The following is a 26,627-nucleotide window of genomic DNA, read 5'->3' as shown; positions in this document are numbered from 1 at the left end:
GATTTTTTTTTTATCTTGTTTTCTTTTCCAGGAAAGTAATTAGATATTTTTGAACTGATAAAAACACAATTTGGGAGATCTGAAATTATCTGAAAATGTCTGAAAACATAAATCAGCAAAGTGTTGTTAGGTAACAAGTAACCTTAATTTCTAGAGATCGATATCTGTTTTACTTGTGTTAATTGAATGTTTTTTTCAAATATGACATTGACCAGTATCCTAAAAAGGGCTGTATTTGCCTATTGCATTACAGTTGGATTGTAAAATGAAGAGTTCTGGTAGAGACTTGCAGCAGTGCTAGCAGACTCCACATTTCTCCTGACGGGTCATGGAGAGCAGAAGAGCCTGCAGCCAAAAATCATCCAGCAAACCACTGACTGTGGAAAAGATGATTGAATGGGATTGGGGGAAAATTTAACGTGTGTGTGTGTGTGTGTGTCTTATAAACATTTTCAAGAGACCTGATGTTAAGGCTGTGTCCAACTGAGTCCTATTATTTCTTCAGTCTGTTCATTATATTTTTCAGTATTTTTTTTCCCTCCATCATCAGACATTTATCACAACTGACAATACCTTTAGCCAGTAAAAGAAACATTGGCTGCAGTAGAAATTGATAAGTCGTATAACTGTTCTTCCTTGCAGAGTCATGATCCTAATTTGCATGCATGTGGACTAACTGGCCTCTGATGAGGATCCTGATAAAACCCTTAATCATTCTGTATATATTCTGTATATCCATAACATTGTTTCAGCTCGGAGTCCAATGGGGCAGGATGAGCCTCTGGTAAGACCGTTTCATCCAGACAATATCCTTCCTGCAAACGGGAAATCTATACCCCCAGCTGATAAAGGCATTTGAAAACAAAGCCTATAACGTGTAAATGCTTTATTGCTTCACTGCTTTCGTCTGTGTAGAGATTCCAGTTATCGGAGACGCGGCACTCCCCTGACAGGCACACTGGCAGCCTCTGAGGTGACACCGGGCTGCTTGGTAAAGGTTAGTAAATGTTCATTTATGTGAATCATTTCCAAAGGACGGCCTTGGAATGAATAATTCTGTTTTTATGGTAAGTGAAACACGTGATTTTACAGGTCAGTACATCAACTGGTTGAAAGGTGTGTAACGTCTAAGTTCATTGACACTTGAAAAAAGGTTTAGTTTCGTGAAACCCCCATATGTATTTGTCTCCACTAGTTACTAGGACACACTTGAGCCTGAAGATTTGAATGGACTTGGTTTTGTCCTTAAAATACCCAAATTCCTGTATTTACATCATTTCTTGGGTATTTCGGTGCATTCTGGAAAAATCACACAAATGATTTGAGGCTGATGACATAAATGAAGGCTTGTCAGGATTGTCCCATCCGCCGCTCAGGCTGCTGAAGTTCTGCCGGTAAGTCCTCATAAATGACTTTACTAAGCAACAGATAAGTTGCAATAAACGACCTGTGGGACAGATAAGTCAGAATAAATTACCACTAAACCGTTGGAGTGCAGCATAACAAACACATTTAAACTGGGGCAAATAGGTCACCAGGTGATAGTTCCATTTATGCAGCTGATTAAAAAAACCCAGCTTGGTCCAGTTTGGTTCAGATCCTATAGCTGTCTGCTTACCGGAGATTTTTTTTTTTGGCCTTATTGAAAAAAAAAAGCCATTTAACTTACTTAAACAATTCATATATCATTTTGTTTGTGTAAGAATGAGAAAAGAAATAATGGGTTCAGTTCAGTTCTGGTTCTAACGAAGACTCTGGCAGCAGAACTGCAGCTGTCTTACCGTCTGTTTTAGAGACTGTTACAGTGATCCAGCCTGCAAGATGATAGGTGTTAATCAGCTTCTGTAAGTCTGGACATGAGTTCTCCGAATCTGTCTGTTTGAATTGTGATGATAAGAAGCGAGTAAATAGAGCTTTCTTTTTATTTTTTGTAAAGTATTTTTTTTCCCTTTGATGTCTCCCAAAGACATGACATTTTATCCTGTTAGCATCTTACTGAAAAAAAAAAAGAGTTCAGAATTAAATGAGAATTAAAGGCGTGAGCAGCATTGTATGGCCCGCAGGCGCTACCTGCCCCCACCACCGCCCCCATAGCAACTCTTATATTTTTGTCGCCTGGGGGTGACCAAAAGGTCTTTCTTTGCAATTTTCAGAAGAATTGATAAAAAGTAAAGTTTTGGATTTACTTTGAATCTGAGTTTTTTTGTCATAGACGCTCACATTCCTAATATGTTAATTTCATATCATATGTCATATTTCGTTCAGCTTGAGCCAGGAATTCATGTACCAGTATTACATTTTCCCAATATTCCAGTAAAAAAATGGGAACGTCAGGGGAACGCCTTTTTTATTTAAAACTCGCCACGTTTACTACAACTACAACTCCTAATTTTCAACATTTTATCTCAAATAGCTTCGCTTTGATGCTCGAGGAGTTATGAGGCGATTGAATAAACTCCTAGGAGGAGTTTCAATTTGTAACTGGTACTAAAGGTGATTTTGCATAGGCCAATTCAAGATTGCGGCCTGATCGTTGGGTCAAAGGTTGACAAAACTTCAGTCGTGGTTGTAGACTTTAATGTGTGTGGGATGTTTTTTTTGTGTGAAGATCGCTCAAATTGAGTTTTCTTTTTCCCATTTGTGGGAAAAATCGCAAAATTTTACACTTAAGGCCACAACAGGATCCCCAAGCTGTAGGTGTTGTGGCCATCCCATAATAATTTTAAAACTTTCTTTGGATATCCTTGACACAGCTGTTTTGGTTTTGATATTGGGTACGACTTTTTTTTTAACCCCATAGGAGATTTTTGCCCCTTTAATTTTCTTTGATGGGTTTGCCTTCTGCTGTGAAGTCATCTTTTTTTTTGTTGGTACTAGGGTGTGTGTACATTTTGGGGAGTTTTTGAGTATGTGGCGGGATAAAATGTTTTGTTTGAAGGTGCAGGAAGTAATAGGAATTGTGAATCTGGTCCTTGCAGTCCAGGACTGCTGCACAGCCGGATCAAATAGGAATGAATGCAACTTCTGGTGACATAAAGCTAAGAAAGATGTAAAGTTCTGCAGTTATTTTATCTAAAACATTTGAATTTAGATTATCTGAACCACAGAAAGCTTGAATGTCTGGATCACAGGTGACACAATGTTTAACTGAAAAGCAAAAAGCAAAGTGAACACTATTTTTGGACAGGAATATTTTATTGTGTTTGTGATTCTTGATGTTGTTCACAAATCCTCTCAGTGGCTTTGATTCAGGAAGTCGGATCCATTAGTAGGATGCCATTTTCTGTAATATAGATCAGAGACATTGGTGTTGGATCGGATTGTAAAGCATTACACGAGGCGATCACGTTTCTGTTTCCTTACATTGCTGATCCAGTCGATGTAGGAGCTGACTTGGGTGAAGACGGTGGGCTTCTTGGGATAGTTGCAGCTGAGTCCAGATCCAAAGCTGACGATGCCATGAACCTCCCAGGAGCCATCAGCGGCCTGACAGTTGAGGGGACCACCAGAGTCTCCCTGAAAGGTAAATCAAAAACACATGTCTGAAAAGCAACAACAACTTTCAGTGAAGATCTGCAATAGATAAATAGGTGTTTTTTTTTATTAAAATAAAGAAAAGCAACAAAACTAAAGGCAACAAATGGATAACTTTAAGAAAAGTGCTAGCCTGACATGAAAACGACACAATAATATGCAATAAAAGAAAACAAATAAAGATGCATGAGGAAAATCAGTTGATCATCACATCTCCTGTTTCTTTAAAAACCGCAGCTCATTATTGTTGCTATGACATACTGTTTCCTTCACTATTCTGTACTCACGTTGCAGCCAGACACAACTCCGTCTCCACCTGCACAGACCATGGTCTCCGTCACCTGGAAGCCCCACCAGTCTGACTTGCTGCATGTTGCGTGGTCCACCACAGGCAGAAGAGCCTGCTGCAGGATGTCTGCAATGGGACCTCCGGCTGTGTGGGAGAGGACACAAGCTCAGCTAGAAAAACTCCACTGACCAAAGCACGGACTCTAGTGGCCATCTGATGCAACTGCAACACTCTGACGAAAGCTTAGGTGACAAGAGGTGAAACAAAGGTTTTTTAACTTGTAGAATATAAGAGTTACCCAGCAGAAAAAACAAAAAACAGACTTCTTTGTCAAAAAGTATTTTTAAATGTGATAGAAGCATCACATTTTGCTTTTTCTGCTCTAGCAGGTTTGCTTGTAAAACAGAAAAGCTTCACACTGGCATAAATGCTGTAAAGTATTTCAATTTCTTAAAAAGAATATATACATATATTCTGCACTTACTAAAATGAATTTTTGTTTCTCTAAAACGGTTTACTCACTGTAGATGCGGCCCCAGCCGGTGACGAAGCAGGATTCGTTGTGGGGGAGGAGAAAGCCAGCGGCGGGGAGACAAGCAGCCATGATTGAGTCTGAGAACTCAACGGGAGACTCCAGCTTGATCAGGGCAATGTCATTTCTGGAAAACATGGAGATCAAGCTCGATCAGTTGGAGCGGATAGTGAGCGTCTTTACTCCTCACTGCTTCATCACTTTACACATTTTGAACTTTCTGCAGCACATGGATGCTTTACATGTGAGCCAAAATCACTTAACACTGTATAGTAGACTATATTGTCATATATTTACTCAAATGTCTTTTCATATTCATACACTTAACTTTTATGGTTTTTATACTGCTCTTAGGGATGTACTCTGTCGGACAATAGTACGAAGTATTTCACTACATATTACACTTTGAGTGTTGTATTTTTAATTTTTTTGGGCTCCACGGTGGCACAGTTCAAGTCCTGGCTGGAGCACCTCAAACAGAATCACCCATGGGGGAGTTTACATGTTCTCCCCTTGCATGTGTGGGTTCTGTCCGGGTGCTTCGTCCCACTGTCCAGAAACAGGCTTCATAGGTTCATTGTTAACTGTCCATAGGAATGAATGCGAGTGTGCATGGGTGTGTGATTGTGGCCCTGCGTCAGACTGGCGATCCTGGCCCACAAATGGCCGGGATAGGCTCCAGCAGCGCAGTGAAAAAACAGGTTTAGAGGATGGAGGGAGGAATGACAATGTATGTGAAAAATACAATTAGAATTAGAATTTCACTTCTGTTACCGAATGAACAGGGAGCTCCAATTCTCATGAACAATGATGTTGGCTGTACTCTTGAACACAGAGCCGTCCTCTGTCTCAGGCAGGTTGTGCTTCCCCAGGGCAACTCTGTACTCCCTTCCAGAACTTTAAGAAGAAGCACAAAGATCCATTTGAAAGTGTTTTTTTTTCTTTAAATTCTTATCATTCAGTTTTTGTTTGATTTGATTCAGAGTCAAGAAACTTGGACCCATTGGAACCTTGTTGCTTGACTTTCTTATACCTGATACAGTGAGCAGCAGTGAGCACCCATTGGTCAGAAATCAGAGTACCCCCACAGGTGTGTCTCCACTCACCATTGCTGTTATACTGCAGGGAAATCTAAAACACAAAAAAGCAGTTATTAGCCCTAGAGCACTATCGGCGGGTGATTTTCACCTGAGCAAAACGAATAACCGGAAAATTAATTTCAAAATGTCACGTGTCGAGGAGTCTGTGCCTTCACCAGGGAAGTCTCACATGTCCCAGGAAATGGTGCACCAAAAACCCAGTTTCTAGGATCATTTTATTATTTTTTAAGAGTTTTATGTTCTCAGATTTCTCATTTATCAGTTATTCTTAAGAATGTTTTTAGGAACTTCCTATGTTTTTCTTTTTCATTTTGTTACACATAAAACAGTTGAAAATAAAAGAAAACCACTAGAATTTATCATGTATTGTCATGTTTGATCTATTTTTTATGAAAAATACTTTATGTTGGGTACATTATATCGGGTAAAAATTACCCGGCAAAAGTGATGGTGTAACTTTTTATAGCGAAAGTGTTCTAGGGTTAAAAAATAAATAATTTTCTGCTTTCTGTGGGGAAGGATCAGATTTTCTGATCAAAGTCAAATATTTCTCTTTAGAATCATCTTCAATCTCTAAACATGCTAAAAACTTTAGTTTTAGAATGTTTTTTCCCTATTTCCATTTCTGTAAAACACCTACATTTTTAAATATTGTTTATGATATAATAATGTCAGAAATACCAAAGTCATTTCTTTTTAAAAATGTTTGTACCTGCCAGGGCCAACTGTTAGGCCTGACATCCTGTCCTCCCACCACTCTGCCCAAGATGGGGGGAAAGGTGGGCAAGCCGCACCCGTAGGCTGCAAAGACGCATCCAACAGTTTCTTTAAGGTTTAAGCTTCACGTGTAAAGTTAAAAAAAAAAACTTGAATAAAGGTTTTGTTACTTTTTTATGTATTTTTCAAAGAAAAAAGCAGAGACTTACCACCAGCAACAAACAGGGCAAGCACTAAGAACTTCATGGTGTCTGAACCTCCACAACTGGTGCTTAAACTTGGACACGCGCTTATATACTTTGGCAATCTTATGTAAGCTTCAAAAAAGCCGTATCTTATTTGTGGAATTCGTAGAAATTTGCACTTTGATAGGATGTCGCTGGATGGACACCAAACGTGCAGGCATGAACAGGCCAAGGCCACAACCTTTTTTTGTGTGTGTGTTTGTTCTGCATTTCAATAAAATTAAGACTTTTCTTTAGAATTTAGGAGATTATCGAAAGATCTTTTAGAAAATTGACCAAATTAAACTTTTTTTCCCAAAGTAACTTAGGGTTCTGAAGCAGGTGACTGTAAACAGTTGCTCTAAATTGTTTCATACATTTACTCTATGGTTATTTTTCCACTAATACACAACAAAACTTGACGGCAAGAAGGTGAAGCAGAAACTCCTGTTGAGATTTTTAATTATTTCACTACATAGATGATATTATTGTCAGACTTGTGTTTTCTTAATTGCTGAAGATTCCTATTAGAGTTCAAATGGAGAACTTTCCTGTTAACTGAAAACCCTTTGGAGTTAAGAAGTATGAGCCATCCTTGAAATGTCTTCTTCTGCTTCATTTTTAGCATATAAATACTTTTATGGGGTTGGTTTAGTTTGTTTGTGTTGATTTAGAAGTGTCAAAATAAAATAAAAAACTATATGAAACTAAGAGAGCAGCTTCCCTCAGAAAGCATCTGTGTGGTTCACAGACACAGAGGAGGTGGGCAGACAAAGTTTATTTAGGGATATTTATGGTAACTTATCTCCAGAATATCTTTTTCCACTAAACGTTTCTGTGTGAGGGTAAAGTTGAGCAACAAATGTGTTTATCAATCTACCCGGTATATAAGGAGGACCGATCCCCCCCTGAGAGTTAGTGACGGTCACAATGAAGTTCTTGATCTTGGCTTTGTTTGTTGCTGGTGGTAAGCTCCCCATGTCGTTCTACCTAGCATACAACAAGCAGCCTTAACCTGACACCAGCAAATGAAGGCTTTCTAACGTTGTCTTGCAGCGTACAGTTGTGGCCTGCCCACATACCCCCCTGTTGTCACGAGGGTGGTCGGTGGAGAAGATGTGCGAGCGCACAGCTGGCCCTGGCAGGTAATACCCACTTGAATCTGCTTTTGTTTGGTGCAATGTCTTGCTCACACACTAATATGACGTGTTGTTCTCAGGTGTCCCTGCAGTACCTGAGTGGTAACACTTATTACCACACCTGTGGGGGTACCCTGATCTCCAACGAGTGGGTCCTCACTGCTGCTCACTGCATCGGGTAAGACATGGAATGTTGGAAAAGAAAAAAAAAAAACGGTTTTGAAGAGTGCGTTAAAAAATCTACATGAGTTGTCTTTTCTAGACAGAGTTATGCTTCCTTCCCATAATTCACTGCAACTGTAATGATAGGCGATAACCGCTGAGGTTGTGTAAAACTTCATGAGATCTTGACATCTGTAACTGCAGAAGTCGCACGTACAGAGTGTACATCGGAAAACACGACCTGAGCGCCAACAACGAGGCTGGCTCCATCGCCATCAGCCCCCAAAGGATCATCGTCCACGAGAACTGGGACTCTTACAACATCAGGTAGAACTCCAGTCTCGAGTCTGGACTTATGATGCATCTGTGTCTCTAAATATTTCCTTTGTTTTCAGAAATGACATTGCCCTGATCAAACTGTCAACTCCAGTCACCTTTTCCAACACCATTGGGGCTGCCTGCCTTCCAAACGCTGGTGAAATCCTGGATGACGGTGCTCCCTGCTATGTCACCGGCTGGGGACGTCTCTGGAGTGAGTTACTGATAACCCGAAGCCTGGAGGTCAGCCTTGACCTCCTTCTATGTCTTTGAAGTGTAATCCATATTCCTGCAGGGGCGGGGTTGACAGAGGAGCCAGATGGGATTTTCTCAGTAGTGCATTCCTCACTCTTTCTCCCAGTTTGCCTCTATTGACTTTTAAATACAGGAAAGGGAAAAACATCCAAGAACTGATTATGACCATAATCCTAATTCTAAAGAAATTGTATGTTGCATTTGGATAAAAGTAATATTTCTGCAAATCATATTTTTGTAGCTTCACAAACTAAAAACTGAGCAAGCAAAAAAAAAAAAAAAAACATGCAGCAGGAGATCCCAGACTGTAATATTTAACCACAATTCTCTTCTAAAGCTGGAGGTCCCATTGCTGATATCCTGCAGCAGGCCCTCCTCCCAGTGGTTGGACACTCCACCTGCAGCAGGCCTGACTGGTGGGGCACTATCGTCACCACCAACATGATTTGTGCCGGAGGAGACGGAGAGCTGGCTAGCTGCAACGTGAGCCTAATGACCCGATCTGAAATGAAATCATGTGGAAGTTTGCACTGCCGCCGTAAGCTCTGTGTGTTTCTTCTATCTTTGACTCTTGTTGCCCCTCTGCCGTCTGTCAGGGAGACTCTGGTGGCCCCCTGAACTGTCGCAACCCTGATGGCTCCTGGGATGTCCACGGAATTGTGAGCTTCGGCTCCAGCCTGGGCTGCAACTACCCCAAGAAGCCCTCTGTCTTCACCAGAGTCAGCGGCTACATCAGCTGGATCAACAATGTGAGTCCCAAGAGATTTCTGCACATCAGTCTCTGCATTTCACAACCTCAAATTAATACATACGTTACCACAATAAAATGAATATTCATTGAAATTCATTTACATTTAAACTGCACCTTTGTTTGAAAAAAAACCCAAAAACAATTCATTAGTTTTGTTCCTAAACTACTGTTTTTCTCTTGTTCCAGGTGATGACTTCATACTAAGATGGATTTGTTTTTGTTTGTCCTGCATCACTGATCATTGCACTTGACCATTCAATAAACAATCCATTAATTCATAGTTGCAAGCATTTTCTTTCTAATTAAGAAAAAGGCAGAAAGTACACGGTGAGCTCATGGGAGTTTTGAGTTTGCGGGTTTTTGTATCCTTGCAATGGTGAACTAGCAGGTCTTTTTCTTGGATTTAGAACACGAGGCGAACTCTGCCATTAGATTTTTGAGGTCAGAATTCTTCATCTTTCATAAATATCTCTAACCATGGAGACATATCAGTCATAAGTAACACAGATATGTCTTCTAGTGATGAAGAATGAAAAAAAGCACTGACTTGCACCAAATTAAACCTTGACTTTCAGTCTTTGGTTGTTTTTTTTTAATGACATTTTTTGCAACTACTGTTCCAGGAGGCTGTGAAGCAGCTGGTTGCACTGCAGGTTGAGCGCATGCAGATGCTTTTGTAGCAGCATCTGCGTTTCCTCACGGACCACGAAAGCCTTCTTTGCATAGAAAAAGCCACCAACATGAGCAGTAAAACTGTGTTTTCCTGCCTAAGCAGAACCTCTGACGAAAACTAAACTGGAATGTCTTCAACTGTAATTGGTGGAACAGTGGCTGTACACCATTTCCTCTTCCTGCCTCTGGTTCGCTCTTCCTGTGAGACTGTAGTAAAAATATCAGTCTACAGTCACTATAAAAAATACAGCAAACAAATGATTCAGAGCATTTCTGTTAAAGGTTTCCGGTTTTTGGAGGAACTGGATGTTAATGCGGCCAAAACACAAAAACAGGACTAAGGGTGTTTCTGAATTCCTTCACTACTTAGTGGACTATATAGTGTGTTTGCCATTTTGTATGATTGTCTGAATCTGCAATTCTGAAATCAAGTGCCCTAGAAACTTCCCAGAAGTCTCTGCGAAAAAGCAGTGTGCATTGATGCTCACCAGATTGGTAAAGATTGACCACAATGTGTTTTGTTTCAAGAGTTTTTCATAAAAAAAAAAAAAAAAAAAAAAAAACGTGTTTTTTTTAATTAACACTCCAAGTTTTCAACTTCAGAACACATAGTTCTGTAGCAAAGCAAATTTTGTAAAATATTTCATATTTATTAAGTTTTTATTTTGGGAAATCTGTGAAGTCATATTTGTTGTTTACACAAATAAATAAATAAGAAAGTGAGGTCCGTATTGATTTTAAAATCCAGGGCACTATATAATTTTTTAGGAATTCAAAAACTTGTAAGTGACCCTGAAAGTCACATGACAAAAGAGGAAATGAAGAGAGGTGGATTCAAATCCACTGATGCTAATTATCAAATGAAAATCAGCTGTTATGATTGGAAACTCAGATCAGGTTTGACCATGATGGAAGGAAGAGGGACTGAAAATGAACCCAAATAAGAAACTAAATTACTTTAAAACTAACAAAATAAAGTGAACATGTGAACAAAAACAACAAACTAAGGAAAACAAGTTATGGTGAAAGTAAGTTACATATTATTGTCTTTTGTGTCAAATATTTAGTTTAAGAGCTCTTTTGTTAACATTTTTCTTTTCAATCAGGCATCTTCTACTACCCACATCTTCCACCTTTTGTTTACTCTGTCTATATTGTTGTGGCTGTGAAACTTCCTTAAATAAATCCTTAGGGAAGTGTGCCTTAAACCTCACGCTAACTGATGCTAAAGGCGGTGCAGTGCCTATTAAATGCCTATTAAAGGAAGCTAATGTCATTAGCAGGACACTAACACACAAATACCCTTATTTATGAATAACTCCCAAAGGAAATGGAAATTATGTGGTTAAAGGATGAGAAGCTAGAAACATACATTTACTAATATGTTACTGCAGTGGACTGCCATGACCTTCATTGCATCATTCACACCTTGTTTTAAGTGCTGGTTTCTTGTAAATAGTTCTTCCGTTCCTGATATTATAATCCGAACTGACAGACTTTCACATTTACTACATTTTCCATCTTCAATTGAAGTTTTTTATGATTATCATTGAACTTCTTTGTGATCATTTTCTTTCTCAGTTGTTGCTCTAGTGATGGGTCTTTCTGTAAACATCACCTCAGTGAAGGTCAGCAGTTACAAAAATCCAAAGAAAATGTAATCCCATCTGAACCCTAATCTTTTATGTTCATGTTTTCATATTTTTGCTACACATCTCTCTTGTGATTCTCTAGACTAGACAAATAACCTCTCAGTACCTGTTGGCCTCTGGCTCATCTCTGCTCCTGCTCCTGTCTTTGGGCGTGGACCTCACCTCTGGCTCGTCTTGCACTCCCAGCCGTGCCCCAATTCCATCTGGGTGAAGCCCATGTGCTTCACTTTTCAAACATGTAGTTGTAGAGTTTGATAAGCTAATAACGCCTGTCCGTCCTGGGAGAGGATCCCTCCTTCATGTGGACATCCCTGAGGTTCATTCTAGTTATCTTTTTTTTTTTATCGACTTTTTGGTTTACCCAAAAAGTCGATCTCAAATCTACAACTTCTACAGAACTCAGCGGCGCGAGTTCTGACGAGAACCAGAGGGCGGGAACATATTACACCGGTTTTAAGATCGCTGCATTGGCTCCCTGTGCGTTTCAGGATTGATTTTAAAGTTCTTTTAATGGTTTACAAATGTTTTTATGGTCTTGGGCCCTCTTATTTAAATGATATTATTTTAAAATACGAACCCTCGCGGACCCTGAGGTCCTCTGGCACTGGCCTCTTAGTTGTCCCTAAGGTAAGGACCAAGACACATGGTGAGGCTTCATTCTGCCATTATGGTCCTCGCCTGTGGAACGGCCTGCCGGAGAACCTCAGGGCCGCAGAGACTGTAGAGGTTTTTAAGAAGAGGCTCAAGACCCACCTTTTTAGTCTGGCTTTTATATGACTTTGATCATTCCTTATGTCTTTTATTATTCATCTATTTATTAATTGAGGTATTTATTTACATATTTATTTGTTTATTTATTTATCTATTTATTTTCTTGTAAGGACTATTATTATCTTTGTTTCTAATATGCAAATCTTTTTATTGTTATTTTACCAATGATACTTAGGTTATGTTTTAATCACTGACGTTTTTTATTTTTTAATTACTAACATTCTTATATCTTATTTTATTTTTTATCTTTTTCTATTTTTATTGTTGTTATTTTATGATCATTTTTATTTTTTATTCTGATGTTTTTTACTCCAGTGTTTCCTCTGGGGGATCCATCGTTCTTGGGCACCACCAGCTTGACCTGTAGGGCATGCCGTTGCTGTGGTGCCCGTTCTGGTTGGGCGGGCTGGGGTCCCACTCTGTGGTCTAATAGCCATGGATGGGGCCCTGGGCTGCCCTGTGTTGGGCGGGCGCTGCGGTAATGGCCCCTGTGGTCGGGCTGGGCCTTGGAATGAATGGATCCCCATGATATCGTTTCCTCACAGCAGTACCAAGCCAGACCTTCTTCAACTGCAGTTATTTGTTTCTGTTCACTGTTCTACTGGGGTAACTGGGTGGGTGGGGATGGGGGCGGGGGGTGGTGAGGGAGGGGTACCTTCTTTGTGGGATTGTCCTTTGTTTTCTGTTTTGAACAACTTTCATTTTTTATGACTGTTTTATCTGTTTTTATGTTAAGCGCTTTGTGTTTTTAACCAAAATGAAAGGCGCTATATAAATAAATAAAGTTTGAGTTTAAGTTTGAGTTTGAGTTTTTCCTCCTGGATTTTATTATTATTATTATTATTATTATTATTATTATTATTATTATTATTATTATTATTATTATTATTATTATTATTATTATTATTATTATTATTATTATTATTATTATTATATCTACATATAGTTTTTAGCTTTTCCTTACCGAGAAGGAGGGTCTAAGGGCAGGGATGCCCAGTTTATCCTAGTCAGTTCAGTTTAGCAATTACCTATTGTATTTTGAATCATCCCTTTTTACTTTAACATTGTTTTACAATTCCATTCATGTTTTAATGTGACTGATAAACTATATTTCTGTTGTTGCAGCATTCTAGTTCTTCATACTATCCTCAACTTCATCCTCTTCAAATCTTCCTTTCAAATTGACTTACTTCATTCGCAGTATCACAACATTTTATTGACTAAAATTCCCAGAAATTTTGCTTTATTTTTTAGTCGATTTTGACACCCCCTCTCCCCATCTGCCTGCTTCAACCCCACCAGGCATCTTCCTAAACTTGAAGAACCTCTCACTGAACTGCAGTGTACTCTGGTCCAGGCTTTAAACACACCAACACTGCCCTCTTCTGGTCATATGAATTACTTTCCAGCTGTGAACCCCAACTTTTGCTGACTGACTTAAGTTGTTATGACTAATAATTAAAAAAGTTTCATAATTTTTATTTTATATTTTTGCAAACCTACACAGAGTATTGCTGAGCCCCATTAGCGTAGCAGCACATGTGGTGTTGTTTTGCTGTGCTGACTTCCACACTAATGGAAACAAACGACACATTATTAGTCGGGAACTAAACATCAACAACCTTGCATAAAATGTGGGTGTTAAGGGGACCTTAGAAAGCCCACAGCCCGTGAAGTACATCTGATACACTGAAGTTGTTTTCTTATTCGCCAATCAAGAGTAAAATAAAATTATTAATCTAAATGAAAAAAAATGTATATAATATTGGATTTATCTGCGCTTTTCTAGACGCTCAAAGCGCTTACAGTGTGTCCATTATATTCATTCACTCCTCATTCATACTTGGTGATGGTAGCTACTGCTGTAGCCTCAGCTGCCCTGGGGCAGACTGACAGAGGCGTGGCTGCCATTTCGCACCTAGGGCCGCGCTGACCATCACCGGGATCATTCAATCACTCACCAGTGGACCTGCACTGGAGGCAAGGAGAGTGAAGTGTCTTGCCCAAGGACCCAACAACAGTTGGCTGGGGGGACCGGGAATCAAACCGCCGACCCTTCGATCATTGGGCGACCTGCTCAACCGCCTGAGCCACTATCTGTCCAGCATTGTCTCAGATTAGTTCAGGAAGAATATTGGTTCTATTAAAATATGTTCTGAGTATTTATTAAAACAGTTTTCAAACACAGGAATGAGCTCCTGCTTTCCATGTCTTCAGGGCCGTAGATGCTGACCTGCTCAAATACATCTGAGTGCATTTGAAAAGGTTGAGGAACAATCTGCTGTTTGACTGTGGAAACGCTATGTTAGACTGGGAAGTCTATAAACAACCTCAAGTTTATATTATTTTCCAAATCTTTATTTTGTTCCTTTGAAAAATGTGAATATTGCTGAAGTCAGTCTCTGGATTTTGCAGCGATTTCCTGCTGCAGTCTAATGATAAGCTTTTTATTTTATATCCTGATTTCTTTTTCTCTTATTTTATTGCAGTGTCAAATGCTTTTATCAGGAACTTATGTCCTGTTTTTTAAACAACTACTGGATTTTCTAGTGCTTTTCTTTCATAATGTAACTGGGTTTTCTTGTGTACCTGCCATGCAAATTAGCATCATTATTATAATCTGGTATATTTTCATTTATGACTGTACGTTGTCCTTATCAAATAAATAAACTCAAGCCTCTTAGTGCAGTCGTGATGCAGATGTTTACTATGTTTGACATCGTTGCTTATCCTTTTTTTTTTTAATTAATATTATTGGTAAATGACCAAAAGGGAGCCCTGGCAGTTTTCTTTAATCTTCAAAACTCTCCTGGTTGAAGAAGTCATTTGTTCTGGTGCTGTAATGTTTTTGTCATATTCTCATCTGGTGTCCTAAAAAGGTTTCCTGCTTAGATTTGGCAACCATGTCAAAGATTATCGAACGTTTATGATAAGGTCATCTCCAGTGAAAGTATGAAGAATCATTTTCTTATTCGGTCCATCAGATGCAGCTTGAGAATTGTTTCTAAATTCCTGTACAGTTGAAGACACAAACCGTACAGAGAGACTCGGATGAATTAGAGCAGCAATGAGCAAAGGCAAACCTCTCTACAAAAGCTTTCTTTTTTTTTTTTGTTATTGTAATTTGTCATGATTTATAATGGACCAGGCTCCCTGGAAACATTGGAATAATTAACATACACCATTATTATTCACACTTTCCAATCTTCTTGTTTTCAGTTACAGGTTACTTATTCAAATCCCAAATTACTGTCTTTGCTATCATTTATAACTAATGTCACACAGAAGCTATTACCACAGAAAAACAGTGTGCCTCCTTTGCTCCAGGCGATCATTTGCATTTTAATGATTATTAGTAAGACAGGAAAACCTGACAAATAAGTAGCCGCATTTTTCACAGTTCTTCCACTATATAAACAACACGAGTGTTGCATTATCATTTTCAACTTTCAACTTATAACTTGTTTACTTTACCTCTAGCTACTTAAAATATGTTTTATTTTAAGTTTTTTGGATCAGCAAAGGGAGATTGATGCTTTGCAATCTTATAACTGAGACGTCTTAAAGTCACAGACTTTACAGCTCTATAGTTTCTGCAGCTATTACACTCCATTTCAGTTTAACACACAAACTGTGACCCTGATTTCTTCTGCGAGGCCTGTACATTTATATTTATACAAAACTGTAGTTTTGTTATAGTATTAAAGATAAATATTCTAAAACAAAACTATTTTGAAGTGTTTAGAAAACATGAACAAACTTTTTTTTCAAACAGACAGGTGACTTTAAGATGAAGGTGACAAATATATTTTAAAGACACATGCAACCTTTGGAAATACTGGGCATTATGTGGTTAATGTTTGTCCTAATGGTCATCATATATTTTCAGCCTTAAAAATGTTAAAATATATAATGGCTTTTTTCAATTTCTTAAAGAAGAAATTAGATATTGGATCGTAGGTTCTTTTGCTCCTGCAGTGATGCACCTTTCTCAGTCTGGCATTTAAGTTTTACAAGTCAGGTAAAAGTGTAAAATCTTTTTTCAAACAAATTTAATGTTTTATTTTATTATTAGTAGTAGTAGAATTGTTTTTGCAACTGTATCATTCAACATCTTTATGTAATGGGTGTAGAGAAACTAACAGAAAAAACATTGTTGGTCCAGCAGTAGTGTAACCACTGTTGGCCACTAGATGGCGATAGAGTACAGTTTTCACAGAGTGAAAAGGCTAAAGTTATCAGACTCGATATTACAAAATTTTGGACCACATCCAAATAGAGGCACAGATTGGGCAAGACTGCAGTTTTTATTTTTGTAGGTTTTGTTCTTTATAAGCCCAAAATATGTTGACTTGCACTAGTTAAATTTCCAACCAATTGCTGAATTTTCTTGTCTTTCATTGTCTTTTTTACACTGAACAGTCTAATTTAACACTGTTGTATATGGAATGATAAAATTAATTTGTTTGTTTAATATTGGGTTTTGATTTAATGTAAACAGATTCAGAGCTGGTGAACCATGCTGTCAGAGTGCGGATCTGTACATGGAAACTGACTTGTCCAAGAAGAGCCGTGTAGTTTTTGTGGAGTGGATTCTGTTTGACATGTAACTGCCTTTGCTGCAGCAGTGGCTGTCTGATTGGAGTGTTTCAGCATGTGTGAGCTTTCCAGCTGCAATTCTGACCTCCATAAGCAGAAAAGCTGATCACATGACGCCTCTTTTGCACTGTGATGAGCAATATTTTTCACCCTCATGCAGAAGCTTTGGATTGCAGGGTTATACAGCTTGCATTGTATCAGAAATGTATGGGGGTATCATTAAATATGTTGTGTACTGTGGTGCACAGACACTTCTTCTCTAAAAATGTATGTATATTCAGTAGGGAGAGCGATGAAATAAAACAGAAAACCTGTCTTATTCAGCATCAGATTTGTGTTAGTCAGGGCTTGCAGCCATTTACTGGCTTCCAGCTCCAGCATTGACAGCATATGTGACCAGTTTAGCACCAGTTCTGAAGACCACTGTGGAAGTGTGACAACCTCGCCGACTTCATGACAGACATCCTTCAAATCACTTCTAGCTGTTGACTTGGTCCTCTCGGGAGTGCTAATCGCCTTCTTCAAACGGGGCCGTGAGATCACAATCGTATGTTCTTCTTGTAAAACACCACTGTGAATGAAGGGAGCTGCAGGTGTGATTTCATGTTGGTGAAATGGGTTTACTTGTCACCTCCTTGATTTTTGAGCACTTTTCTCAAAACCCTGATCATCTGAAATCTCATTGTTACGGTTTGATAATTTACAGTTTCGCGTTGAAGTTTGATTTGCACCCGTGCATGTGTGCACTTCTACTTATTTCATTGTTCTTTTTATAGGTTTTTGCACCATGCTCATGTATGGTGGCATGTCTGCTTTAGCATTTATCCAGTGATCCATTTAAGCCCAGGGATTGTGTCAGTGCCTTGTGTTATTGCAGAGCTGGTAGGGGAGACAAGCACAAAGACAGACAGTCAAACTTAAACAGCACCCTAGCGCTGATGGACTGGATCTGTTTGGCTGTTTTTCAAGTCAGACATGATGCCAGTGGCCGTATGTAGTTTGCAACAAAGAGAAAAATGACACCTTTATCAGAATTGGCTCATTGGGGTCGCTGATGTCATCTTCACCAACGTGTCTAGAGAAGCAGCCTCGTCCCGTGTGGGCATTGGCGAACAAAGTCGTCTTTATTCAATGTGCCGAGCTCCTAGGCAGAAACATTGTTGAACAGTAAAACATTCTGTAACTGAAACCACATGTTCCAGAGTGTTGGACAGACAAACACAGGCAGGCTCTGGAGCTCCACATCAGGATTTGGTGCCCTATCATCAAGGGCTCTATCTGGACTTTGGTGCAACTCTGGTTCAACATCATGCTTTTTATACAAATCCGGGACTGAAATTGGACACAGATTCCCCATGACACTGAGGCTGGAGTATTCATTGGTGGGAAATAAAACGGAATCCTTTCCTGCAGAAGAATACTTTGGATACTCTGTTCACTGCACTTCTGGTTTTTAGTCCGCTGTACGTTCTTCTGCACTTCGTTGCAAAATCATAACAGGGTTAACTTTAAAGTGAACCAAGATCTTTGACATAAAGACCCACTCGGTTTAAAATTGAACATGTTCTTGTGATGATGATACAATCTTAGTCTTCTGACTGTAATCTAGAAAATCTTTTTTCTAGACATAAAAAAAACTTTTGCACTTTTGATGCAAACGAACCAGGTCAGATTTTGGCTCAAGCCCTTTTAAAATTGTAGAAACTACTGCAGGGTAGGTGAGCAGTTCCTTTGTAATTCAAGGAACCCCCAACCACATTGATCATCCACAGAATCTGGCTGCTAATAGGACTGTAATCGATCAAAATTCTAAAGTTCAGAATGAAAGCCTTACCCAAAAATTCAGAGGCTGAGACTAAATGAGGTCATCATTTTCATGTGGCAGATCTGTTTTTACTTTTATCTGTGTGAATAAAATAAAAAAATCGTTTCTAATATCGAGACATCCCCACACCTTTCTTTCACTTTTATGCCAAACGTTTAAGAGAAAATTCCGCAAAAAAGGCAATCCAGCATTCCCAGCATTTTGAAACACTTCTGCATGCTAGTGTTGGACATTTCAGTGTATAAACCTGATGTAATGAGATGTAGACCAATGACTTACTCTCAGCAGAAGGGTACTGTGTGTGGGCACACACTGATGTGGCTCTGAGTTATTTGGTTTGTGTGACTTACCAAAAGGGGAAAGCAGCAACTCAATAAAGATGTTTTATGGTCAACATGCTGCAGCTGCACAGACTGAATCTGACCTACTTTTAAAATGTATTTAAAAACTCAACCATACCAACATGTTTAACTACATGCAAAAGAAAAATAAGGAAAAGGTCTAGGCTGGATTCAGTTGTAGAACCCTCTTGCTTTAGTTTGTAGACATGTGTCCATACAGACTTTTATCGGTGTTCTAATGTGACATTTGAAATGAGACACACTTGTTATGATGCTGTTTTAATACACCGGGCATATAGATTTTAGATGCATAAAAATTGACAATTTTTGACAGTTATACATCTGTGGAGATTCTGTCATCCAGGTGTTTATTTTTTTTTTATTTCTCAAAAGGCAATTGGACCACATTATTTTCTTGAAGTTTCACTTCTCATCCAAGAGGCTTCTTCAGTTGTTTGTAACAGAGTGTCCACACTGAGACTGAGAGGTTGTGGGTTCAAACCCATGTTCAACTCATACCAAAGTCTTTATCAATGTGACCCAATGCATTCATGCTTGACCCACAGAATTAAGATGTTCAATTGAGGTGTTAAACTAACAAATGGTTATTGAATGTGGCTGCTTCTGCAGCTCATTGCTCCCCTTGAGGAAGGTTCAAGAGCAGAGAACAATTTTGGAACATCCAGTTGGGTGACAACTGATGAAATAAACATTTCAATTCAGTTGGCTTGGTCCCTCTGTCATCCCTACCGGTATCTTGTCATTCAGATCCTCTGCTTACATCCTCTCTCATAACACCTACAACAAAATTTGTCATCCAACCAATTTCCATTTCAGAGTTGACCAAAAAAAATCTCCTGGTCCAGAGTACATAGACCCTTTACTTCTTAAGACCCACAGCTGATTTTATGGTCAAACCCATTGCCCACATCTTTAATTTAACCCTTGTGCTATCTTAGATGACCCCACCCTTACATTGACGTGTTCTCCCTACCATGACAAAGGTGGATAAAGGTGGAAAGATTTCATGTAATCCATGGACACCAGTGAAGACCACTAATCCTTGAAGAAAAAAGGTTCAGCGCACTGTCTAGTGGGTCTAGATGACCCAACTCGCAATGTCAAAGTGGATAGGATAGCACAAGGGTTAAGTAAGTTTGGAAGGCAGCTCATGTTGTCCCTCTTTTGAAATATGTAGATCAATCAGTGCTAAACAACTACAGACCCATCTCCTTATTATCTATTCTTGCAAAAATTCTTGAATCTCATGTTAACTCTCGATTAAAACACTTTAATTAAGAGTTAACTGAGTATCTACACTGACCAAAAATATAAACGCAACACTTTTGTTATTGCTCCCATTTTTTATGGTATGAACTCAAAGATGTGAAACATTTTCCACATACACAAAATAACCAGTTCTCTGAAATATTGCTCACAAATCTGTCTAAATCTGTGATAGTGAGCACTTCTCCTTTGCGAAGACAATCCATCCCACCTCACAGGTGTGCCATATCGAGATGCTGATTAGACAGCATGATTATTGCACAGGTGTGCCTTAGACTGGCCACAAGAAAAGGCCACTCTGAAATCTTCAGTTTTGTTTTATTGAGGGGGTCAGGGGACTCAGGGGACTCAGACAACCAGTCAGTATCTGGTGTGACCACCATTTGCCTCATGATGTGCGACACATCTCCTTCGCATAGAGTTGATCAGGTTGTCTATTGTGGCCTGTGGAATGTTGGTCCACTCTTCTTCAATGGGTATGCAAAGTTGCTGGATATTGGCAGGAACTGGAACATGCCTTTCGTATACGCCGATCAAGAGCATCCCAAACATGCTCAATGGGTGACATGTCCGGTGAGTATGCTGGCCATGCAAGAACTGGGATGTTTTCAGCTTCCAAGAATTGTGTACAGATCCTTGCAACATGGGGCCGTGCATGATCATGCTGCAACATCAGGTGATGTTGTTGGATGTACGGCACAACAATGGGCCCCAGGATCTCATCACGGTATCTCTGTGCATTCAAAATGCCATCAATGAAATGCACCTGTGTTCTTCGCCCATAACATATGCCTGCCCATACCATATCCCCACCACCACCATGGGCTACTCGATCCACAACATTGACATCAGAAAACCGCTCACCCACACGACGCCACACACGCTGTCTGCCATCTGCCCTGAACAGTGTAAATCGGGATTCATCCGTGAAGAGAACACCTCTCCAACGTGCCAGACGCCATTGCATGTGAGCATTTGCCCACTCAAGTCGGTTACGATGACGAACTGGAGTGAGGTCGAGACCTCGATGAGGACGACGAGCATGCAGATGAGCTTCCCTGAGACGTTTCTGACAGTTTGTGCAGAAATTCTGTGGTCATGCAAACCGATTGTTTCAGCAGCTGTCCGTGTGGCTGGTCTCAGACGATCTTGGAGGTGGACATGCTGGATGTGGAGGTCTTGGGCTGGTGTGGTTACACGTGGTCTGCGGTTGTGAGGCCGGTTGGATGTGCTGCCAAATTCTCAGAAACGCCTTTGGAGACTGCTTATGGTGGAGAAATGGACATTCAACCGCTCTGGTGGACATTCCTTTCAGAGTGGCCTTTTCTTGTGGCCAGTCTAAGGCACACCTGTGCAATAATCATGCTGTCTAATCAGCATCTCGATATGGCACACCTGTGAGGTGGGATGGATTGTCTTGGCAAAGGAGAAGTGCTCACTATCACAGATTTAGACAGATTTGTGAGCAATATTTCAGAGAACTGGTTATTTTGTGTATGTGGAAAATTTTTCACATCTTTGAGTTCATACCATTAAAAAATGGGAGCAATAACAAAAGTGTTGCGTTTATATTTTTGGTCAGAGTATATGAAACTCAGTCAGTTTTCAGGGTGGGCCACAGCACAATAACAGCTGCTGTGTCTATAACGAATCATGAACTAATTTCTTTCGTTTAACCCTTGTGCTATCCAATCATCCCCCCCCCTTTTACATTGACATGTTCTTCCTACCATGACAAAGGTGGATAAAGGTGGAAAGATTTCATGTAATCCATGGACACCAGTGAAGATCACAAATCATTGAAGAAAAAAGGTTCAGAGCACTGTCTAGTGGGTCTAGATGACCCAACTCCCAATGTTAAAGTGCCAAGGAAAGCAATATGTCGATGAATTGTGGTTTCTAATATGTCTGCTTAAACACTTTATATTCATTCAATAATGGTCTTTTGAAGAGCTGGAGTTGTTTGTCCGGGGGCATGTTAGTGTTATTGCAAATGGTCTGAAAGCCCATTGTTTGAAGACCTCACAAGTTCCTCCTAATCCAATTGGGCACGCATGTCCCGACTCTGGGCCTTTCTCCATGCTTCAGGGATTGACAGAGCTGTTGAGGACTTGAAGAATCACTTGTCCAAATACAGCCTTGTTTAATTACAGAAAGGGGAATGCAGGAATATCAAGGCACCCAATCTCTCAAGCCTAATAAATGCCAAGTCTAACTAGTTACAGACTAGATATTCTACCCCACCTCCAACAGAATCTCTGTCCAAATAGAAATTGGATTTGGGTCTCCTCTCCTGCTTATCCCAAAGCCTTTAAGCGCCCCTAACTTCTCCTCAGTTCACCTTCACTTTGCCAGTCACATACCTCCCAGTGGTTCTCTATCCAGGGTAAACACATGAGATTCTCCCCTGCTATACTTAACTGACACCCCTGCTCTCCACCCTTTAACCCCTAGCCAATCCCTGACCATCTCAACCACCACCTTTATATAAATTAGATTGGGATTGGCAATTTGAAATAGAATATTTTGGACGTAACTGTATACTGCGGCGAGAGAGATAACATCTGCAGGCCCCTGTGAAGGACAGGAACTCAGCAGTGTGTGCTTAATAACATAAACTGCTGAAAAAAGGCCTGGGCTGGTGTATTGGCAGAGGAGCAAGCCAGATAGAGCACAGAGAGGGGACCCAGTGTTCTGGAGTAGGGTGGGGGTAATTGAGACCATGTGAGCCTCCCCAGTGGAGGGATTAGAGAAGAAACGGAACTCTCTTAGACCCGAGATTGCTTTCAATTAGATGCGCCCAGAGCAGGGGTATTGGGAAGACAAGAGGGGTACGAGAGCGTGGTCCATAATGTCTAGGGTGACTTGAAAGGTGACAGGTGGGGTTGTGTTCCCACTTCCTCTTCTGTGTATAAGTTAGTGTCAACGTCTCGGCTGTCAGGGTCATGTTCCTGTACAGGGGATCCATATCATTCAGCCTAACAGAATAAAAACATTGCTGCCACTTTACATTTTGCCTAATTGTTTTTCAAGCAAAAGTTCAATTGCCTGCCTTTTTTTTCTATTTTTAGGCATAACTTGCCTCTTACATTCTTTTCCAGATGTACAACTCTGGTGCAGTGACAGAAACACTAGAAAACTTTTGAAGTACCACAAGTAGTGGCCTTCTGGACATAAATGTACATTTCCAGTAGAGGTAAAAATGAAGTATTTTATTTTCCCATGCACAAGTTCCAATTCATGACACTGACCCAAAGCAATTTTTGTGTTTTGTACCATGCCTTCATTTGAAATGCATGATGAGCGTAGAGAAAACTGAAGCATGAGGAACAGGCAGAGCAAAGTATCAGCTTTCAGGGTTCTGCATGTCTTCAGAAAGACTTATGAAAGTAAAATGTGTCATCACAGTGAGGTCGCCAGTAATCATGGGTGACTCACTCCTGGTGACCTCAGCTTTCAGTGGCATTTTACCACATTTTAAGCCTGAAGAACTGCAGCAATGCAGAGCAGATATAGTTTTTCTAAGGTCCTCGAGCCTTTCAGTCATGATATGAGACAATCGTTCGGCATGCTGCCTACACATGGGAAGTTTGGGTGTTCTACAGGTTAGAGTAGAGCGGCCCTTTAGACCTGGAGCTGGCTCTCTTAACGTCACAGCTGTCATACATTATTACTGTACTGTTATGGATTTTTTTTTATTAATGTAGAGACCTCGTCTGACTCTGAATTGCTCAGATCCACCTCTCACTGTCTGGACTATACACGTTTATATTCCGTTAATACACAATCTGCTGTTTATAAGGAACTTTTCTTTATTAGAGGGAAAAATCCCCTTATGTTCTTAATGTTCTGTTAATGTTCATTTATATATATCTTCCATAATAAGAAAAATACTACAAGAACATTGAAAACACCAAAAACATTTTTTACTGCATGGATCTTTAAAGTTTTTCCCTTTGCCTCCAAACAGATTTTCTTTCACAACGACCTGGTGTGCATGCAACATCTTTGATTTTCTGTTTATTTTGATTTGATAATAACACTACTTGTAACATCTACCTTCCTGAAATGTAAAGGAAACGATAGGAGTTTAAGTGCAAACTTGACATGTTTATGGTTGCAATATTGTTTGAACAGCTGTAGTTCCACTCATGCAGACTCTCATCGTTGCTCAATGATGATTGATTCTCATTGCAGTGCAGTTCTCTTAAACTCTCATGAATCTCCAATGCGCTTTCCTAAACTTCAACAAATTTTTCAACAAGATCAGGGAGAGGCGCTTCAGGAAAGGATGATCGGATGTCATTGTTTTGACTGTTGCTCACAGACGGAGGTCAGTAGCAGATAAACTAGTTAAGCAGAAATGAAATGTTGTTTGCTCCCTGTCTTTTTGTTACTTCATTTCTTTTCCATGTCCATAAAGTTTTTTTTATTTAAACCAATTTTTCTACAAAAGAGTGATGTTGCCTTTGCAGGATCATTCTAAAGAGCAGAGAAAGACTTTACCATATAGATTTTAAATAGCTCCTGAAGTTTCTCCTGTATAGGTTGAACAATCCTTCACCCTGGCCCTTTAAGCAATCTAACCACATGACCAAATGTGGCATATCTGTATATAAAGAGATGTCAGGGTATTTTGCTGGTAGCAAAATGGGCAACATAAACACAGTAAAGGGAGACTTAATGAATGTGTACGTATGAATCACCTCATTTCAGGAAGCCAGTTCTCTGTTTTCCATAACCTTGTCCTATTATTTTTCCATAGCTCGTGTTGCAGAGGTGAATTTGTGCAGCTGTTTCCAACCAAAAACTCCACACTCTGTCCCCTCCAGCTACACGGATCACAAACACACAGCACCTAATCACTAGTTATGAGAGGGAACTAGCTGAGGTTTTTTCATTCCTTATTTACACAAAGTTGATACCTCCTTTAACTGTCTTGTTGTGAGGGCAGAATGCTGCTGGCTCTCATTCTTTTGTCCACGCCTGCCACCCTTTTCTGCATGCCCATCAGCCACTGTGGGGTTTGATAGTTGGAATTAAGGAGGACAATAATTCAGTAGCAGCCTTTTCCCAAGGCAAAATAACTTGCAATTAAAAAAAAATATTCTCTTTAAGCTGTGTAAAGAAAATCTGCCTTTGCAAATGAGGAAGTTGTCATGCTATATATGTGTGTGGTTGACTTTTTTATTTTTATTTTTGTTTCATGCATCCATCATGTGCAGGGCATAAATTACACTTAGTTTACATTTTCCTTCCTGAACCGGGAGGACAAACCAGGGAGCTCTGAGTGTATTGGGTTAAAGGCCAGAGTCATTGTCAGCCCCTATGAGGTAATTATGTGTTTGTGTTTATAGTGTGTTGACTCCCCACTCTCTCCTCTACACTCCATCTTTCTGCCTACCCCCCCCCCCCCCCCCCCCCCCCACCACCACCCTTTCTTCCTCTCTGTTCTTTGCACATGTCGTCTCCCTCTGGGAAGAGCTGCCTGAGATGTTGGTTCGGCCATACATCTCTGTCAAAATCTCTATGAATAAATTAACCTTTTAAAGATTAGTCCTCCCTAATACCTCAGGGTTTTTTGAACAGAGGACCCCCCCACCCACCCACCCACTCCCCTCCCCACTTCACCAACTTGGTGTTGATAACAAAGCAGGAACTTCTGTTAAAGGCATACATCTATTTTCTTTTCATCATCCAGAATGTTGATAGAATTCTTGAAATGTTCCAATTCCGTTTACATATTTATTGTAAAGTAATGATGAAGTCTGGTAATTATGATAAAACTTGTACATTCACAAATGTAAAACTATATTTTTGTCTATCAATTTAAATTCACTTGCTTCTTATTTCACTATGATTACTGATTACCCATAATACGTTCGTTTAATTGCACGTTTTAAAATGAAACCAATCGGGAATTTATCCAGGCTGTTTTAAAAGCTTTTCTCAAAAAAAAAAAGAAAAAAAATTATATCCATTTCACATTAAGGGGAATAAAAGGAACTTCAAATTTTCTGACAGAAAAAAAAAGCTTGTACTTGGAGCAGTGTATTTTAATGTAATGAATGATTTGGGTATTTATTGATGGAGTACAGGGATTATTTTGCTTTGTTGTTCTATTGTTTGTTTCTTTTTGTGAAACATGTGACACTAAGTGATGACCAATACCAAATGTCAACGCAGTAGTACAACAGACGGGTTTCTATTGACACGCTTACAGGATATTTAGTTGTTTTGAGAAATCAAGCATTTTTAAGGCAACATGAGTTTTGCCAAAACCTTACAAAATATCTGTGTAGCATTTTCTGTGTCTGTATTATTGCTCTTAATGATCATCTGGTCTCAATCTTTGACTCTAAATACTTTTCTTCCTGAGATGCTTCAACATTTTTTTTTTACATTTCGACTAAAATGTACACTGATCTTGGAAATAATATTTTTTCATTAAGTTTTTCC

At 39.6% G+C, this 26,627-nt stretch overlaps 2 protein-coding genes across 2 annotated transcripts; one reads left to right on the top strand and one right to left on the bottom strand.

The window, feature by feature from the left end:
• Positions 1–3,176: 3,176 nt before the first annotated feature.
• On the bottom strand, positions 3,177–6,487 carry LOC101168781 (chymotrypsin-like elastase family member 2A). The gene is made up of 8 exons (XM_004070361.4): positions 6,382–6,487; positions 6,168–6,256; positions 5,389–5,486; positions 5,130–5,252; positions 4,346–4,482; positions 3,822–3,967; positions 3,364–3,516; positions 3,177–3,283 (listed from the first exon to the last, which is right to left on the bottom strand). Exons 1-8 carry the CDS (start codon positions 6,416–6,418, stop codon positions 3,266–3,268), a joined length of 801 nt encoding a protein of 266 aa, XP_004070409.1. The 5' UTR covers positions 6,419–6,487; the 3' UTR covers positions 3,177–3,265.
• Positions 6,488–7,210: 723 nt separating this feature from the next.
• LOC101168538 (chymotrypsin-like elastase family member 2A) lies at positions 7,211–9,301 on the top strand. Its single transcript, XM_004070360.2, has 8 exons — positions 7,211–7,363; positions 7,453–7,541; positions 7,616–7,713; positions 7,902–8,024; positions 8,093–8,229; positions 8,608–8,753; positions 8,867–9,019; positions 9,208–9,301. Exons 1-8 carry the CDS (start codon positions 7,327–7,329, stop codon positions 9,223–9,225), a joined length of 801 nt encoding a protein of 266 aa, XP_004070408.1. The 5' UTR covers positions 7,211–7,326; the 3' UTR covers positions 9,226–9,301.
• The last annotated feature ends 17,326 nt before the right edge of the window (positions 9,302–26,627 follow it).

Source organism: Oryzias latipes, chromosome 7 (assembly GCF_002234675.1).
Source record: "Oryzias latipes chromosome 7, ASM223467v1".
In the NCBI taxonomy this organism is placed as follows: Eukaryota; Metazoa; Chordata; class Actinopteri; order Beloniformes; family Adrianichthyidae; genus Oryzias; species Oryzias latipes.
Note: the sequence above shows the minus strand (reverse complement) of the source record. Positions and strands in the feature narration are given on the sequence as shown.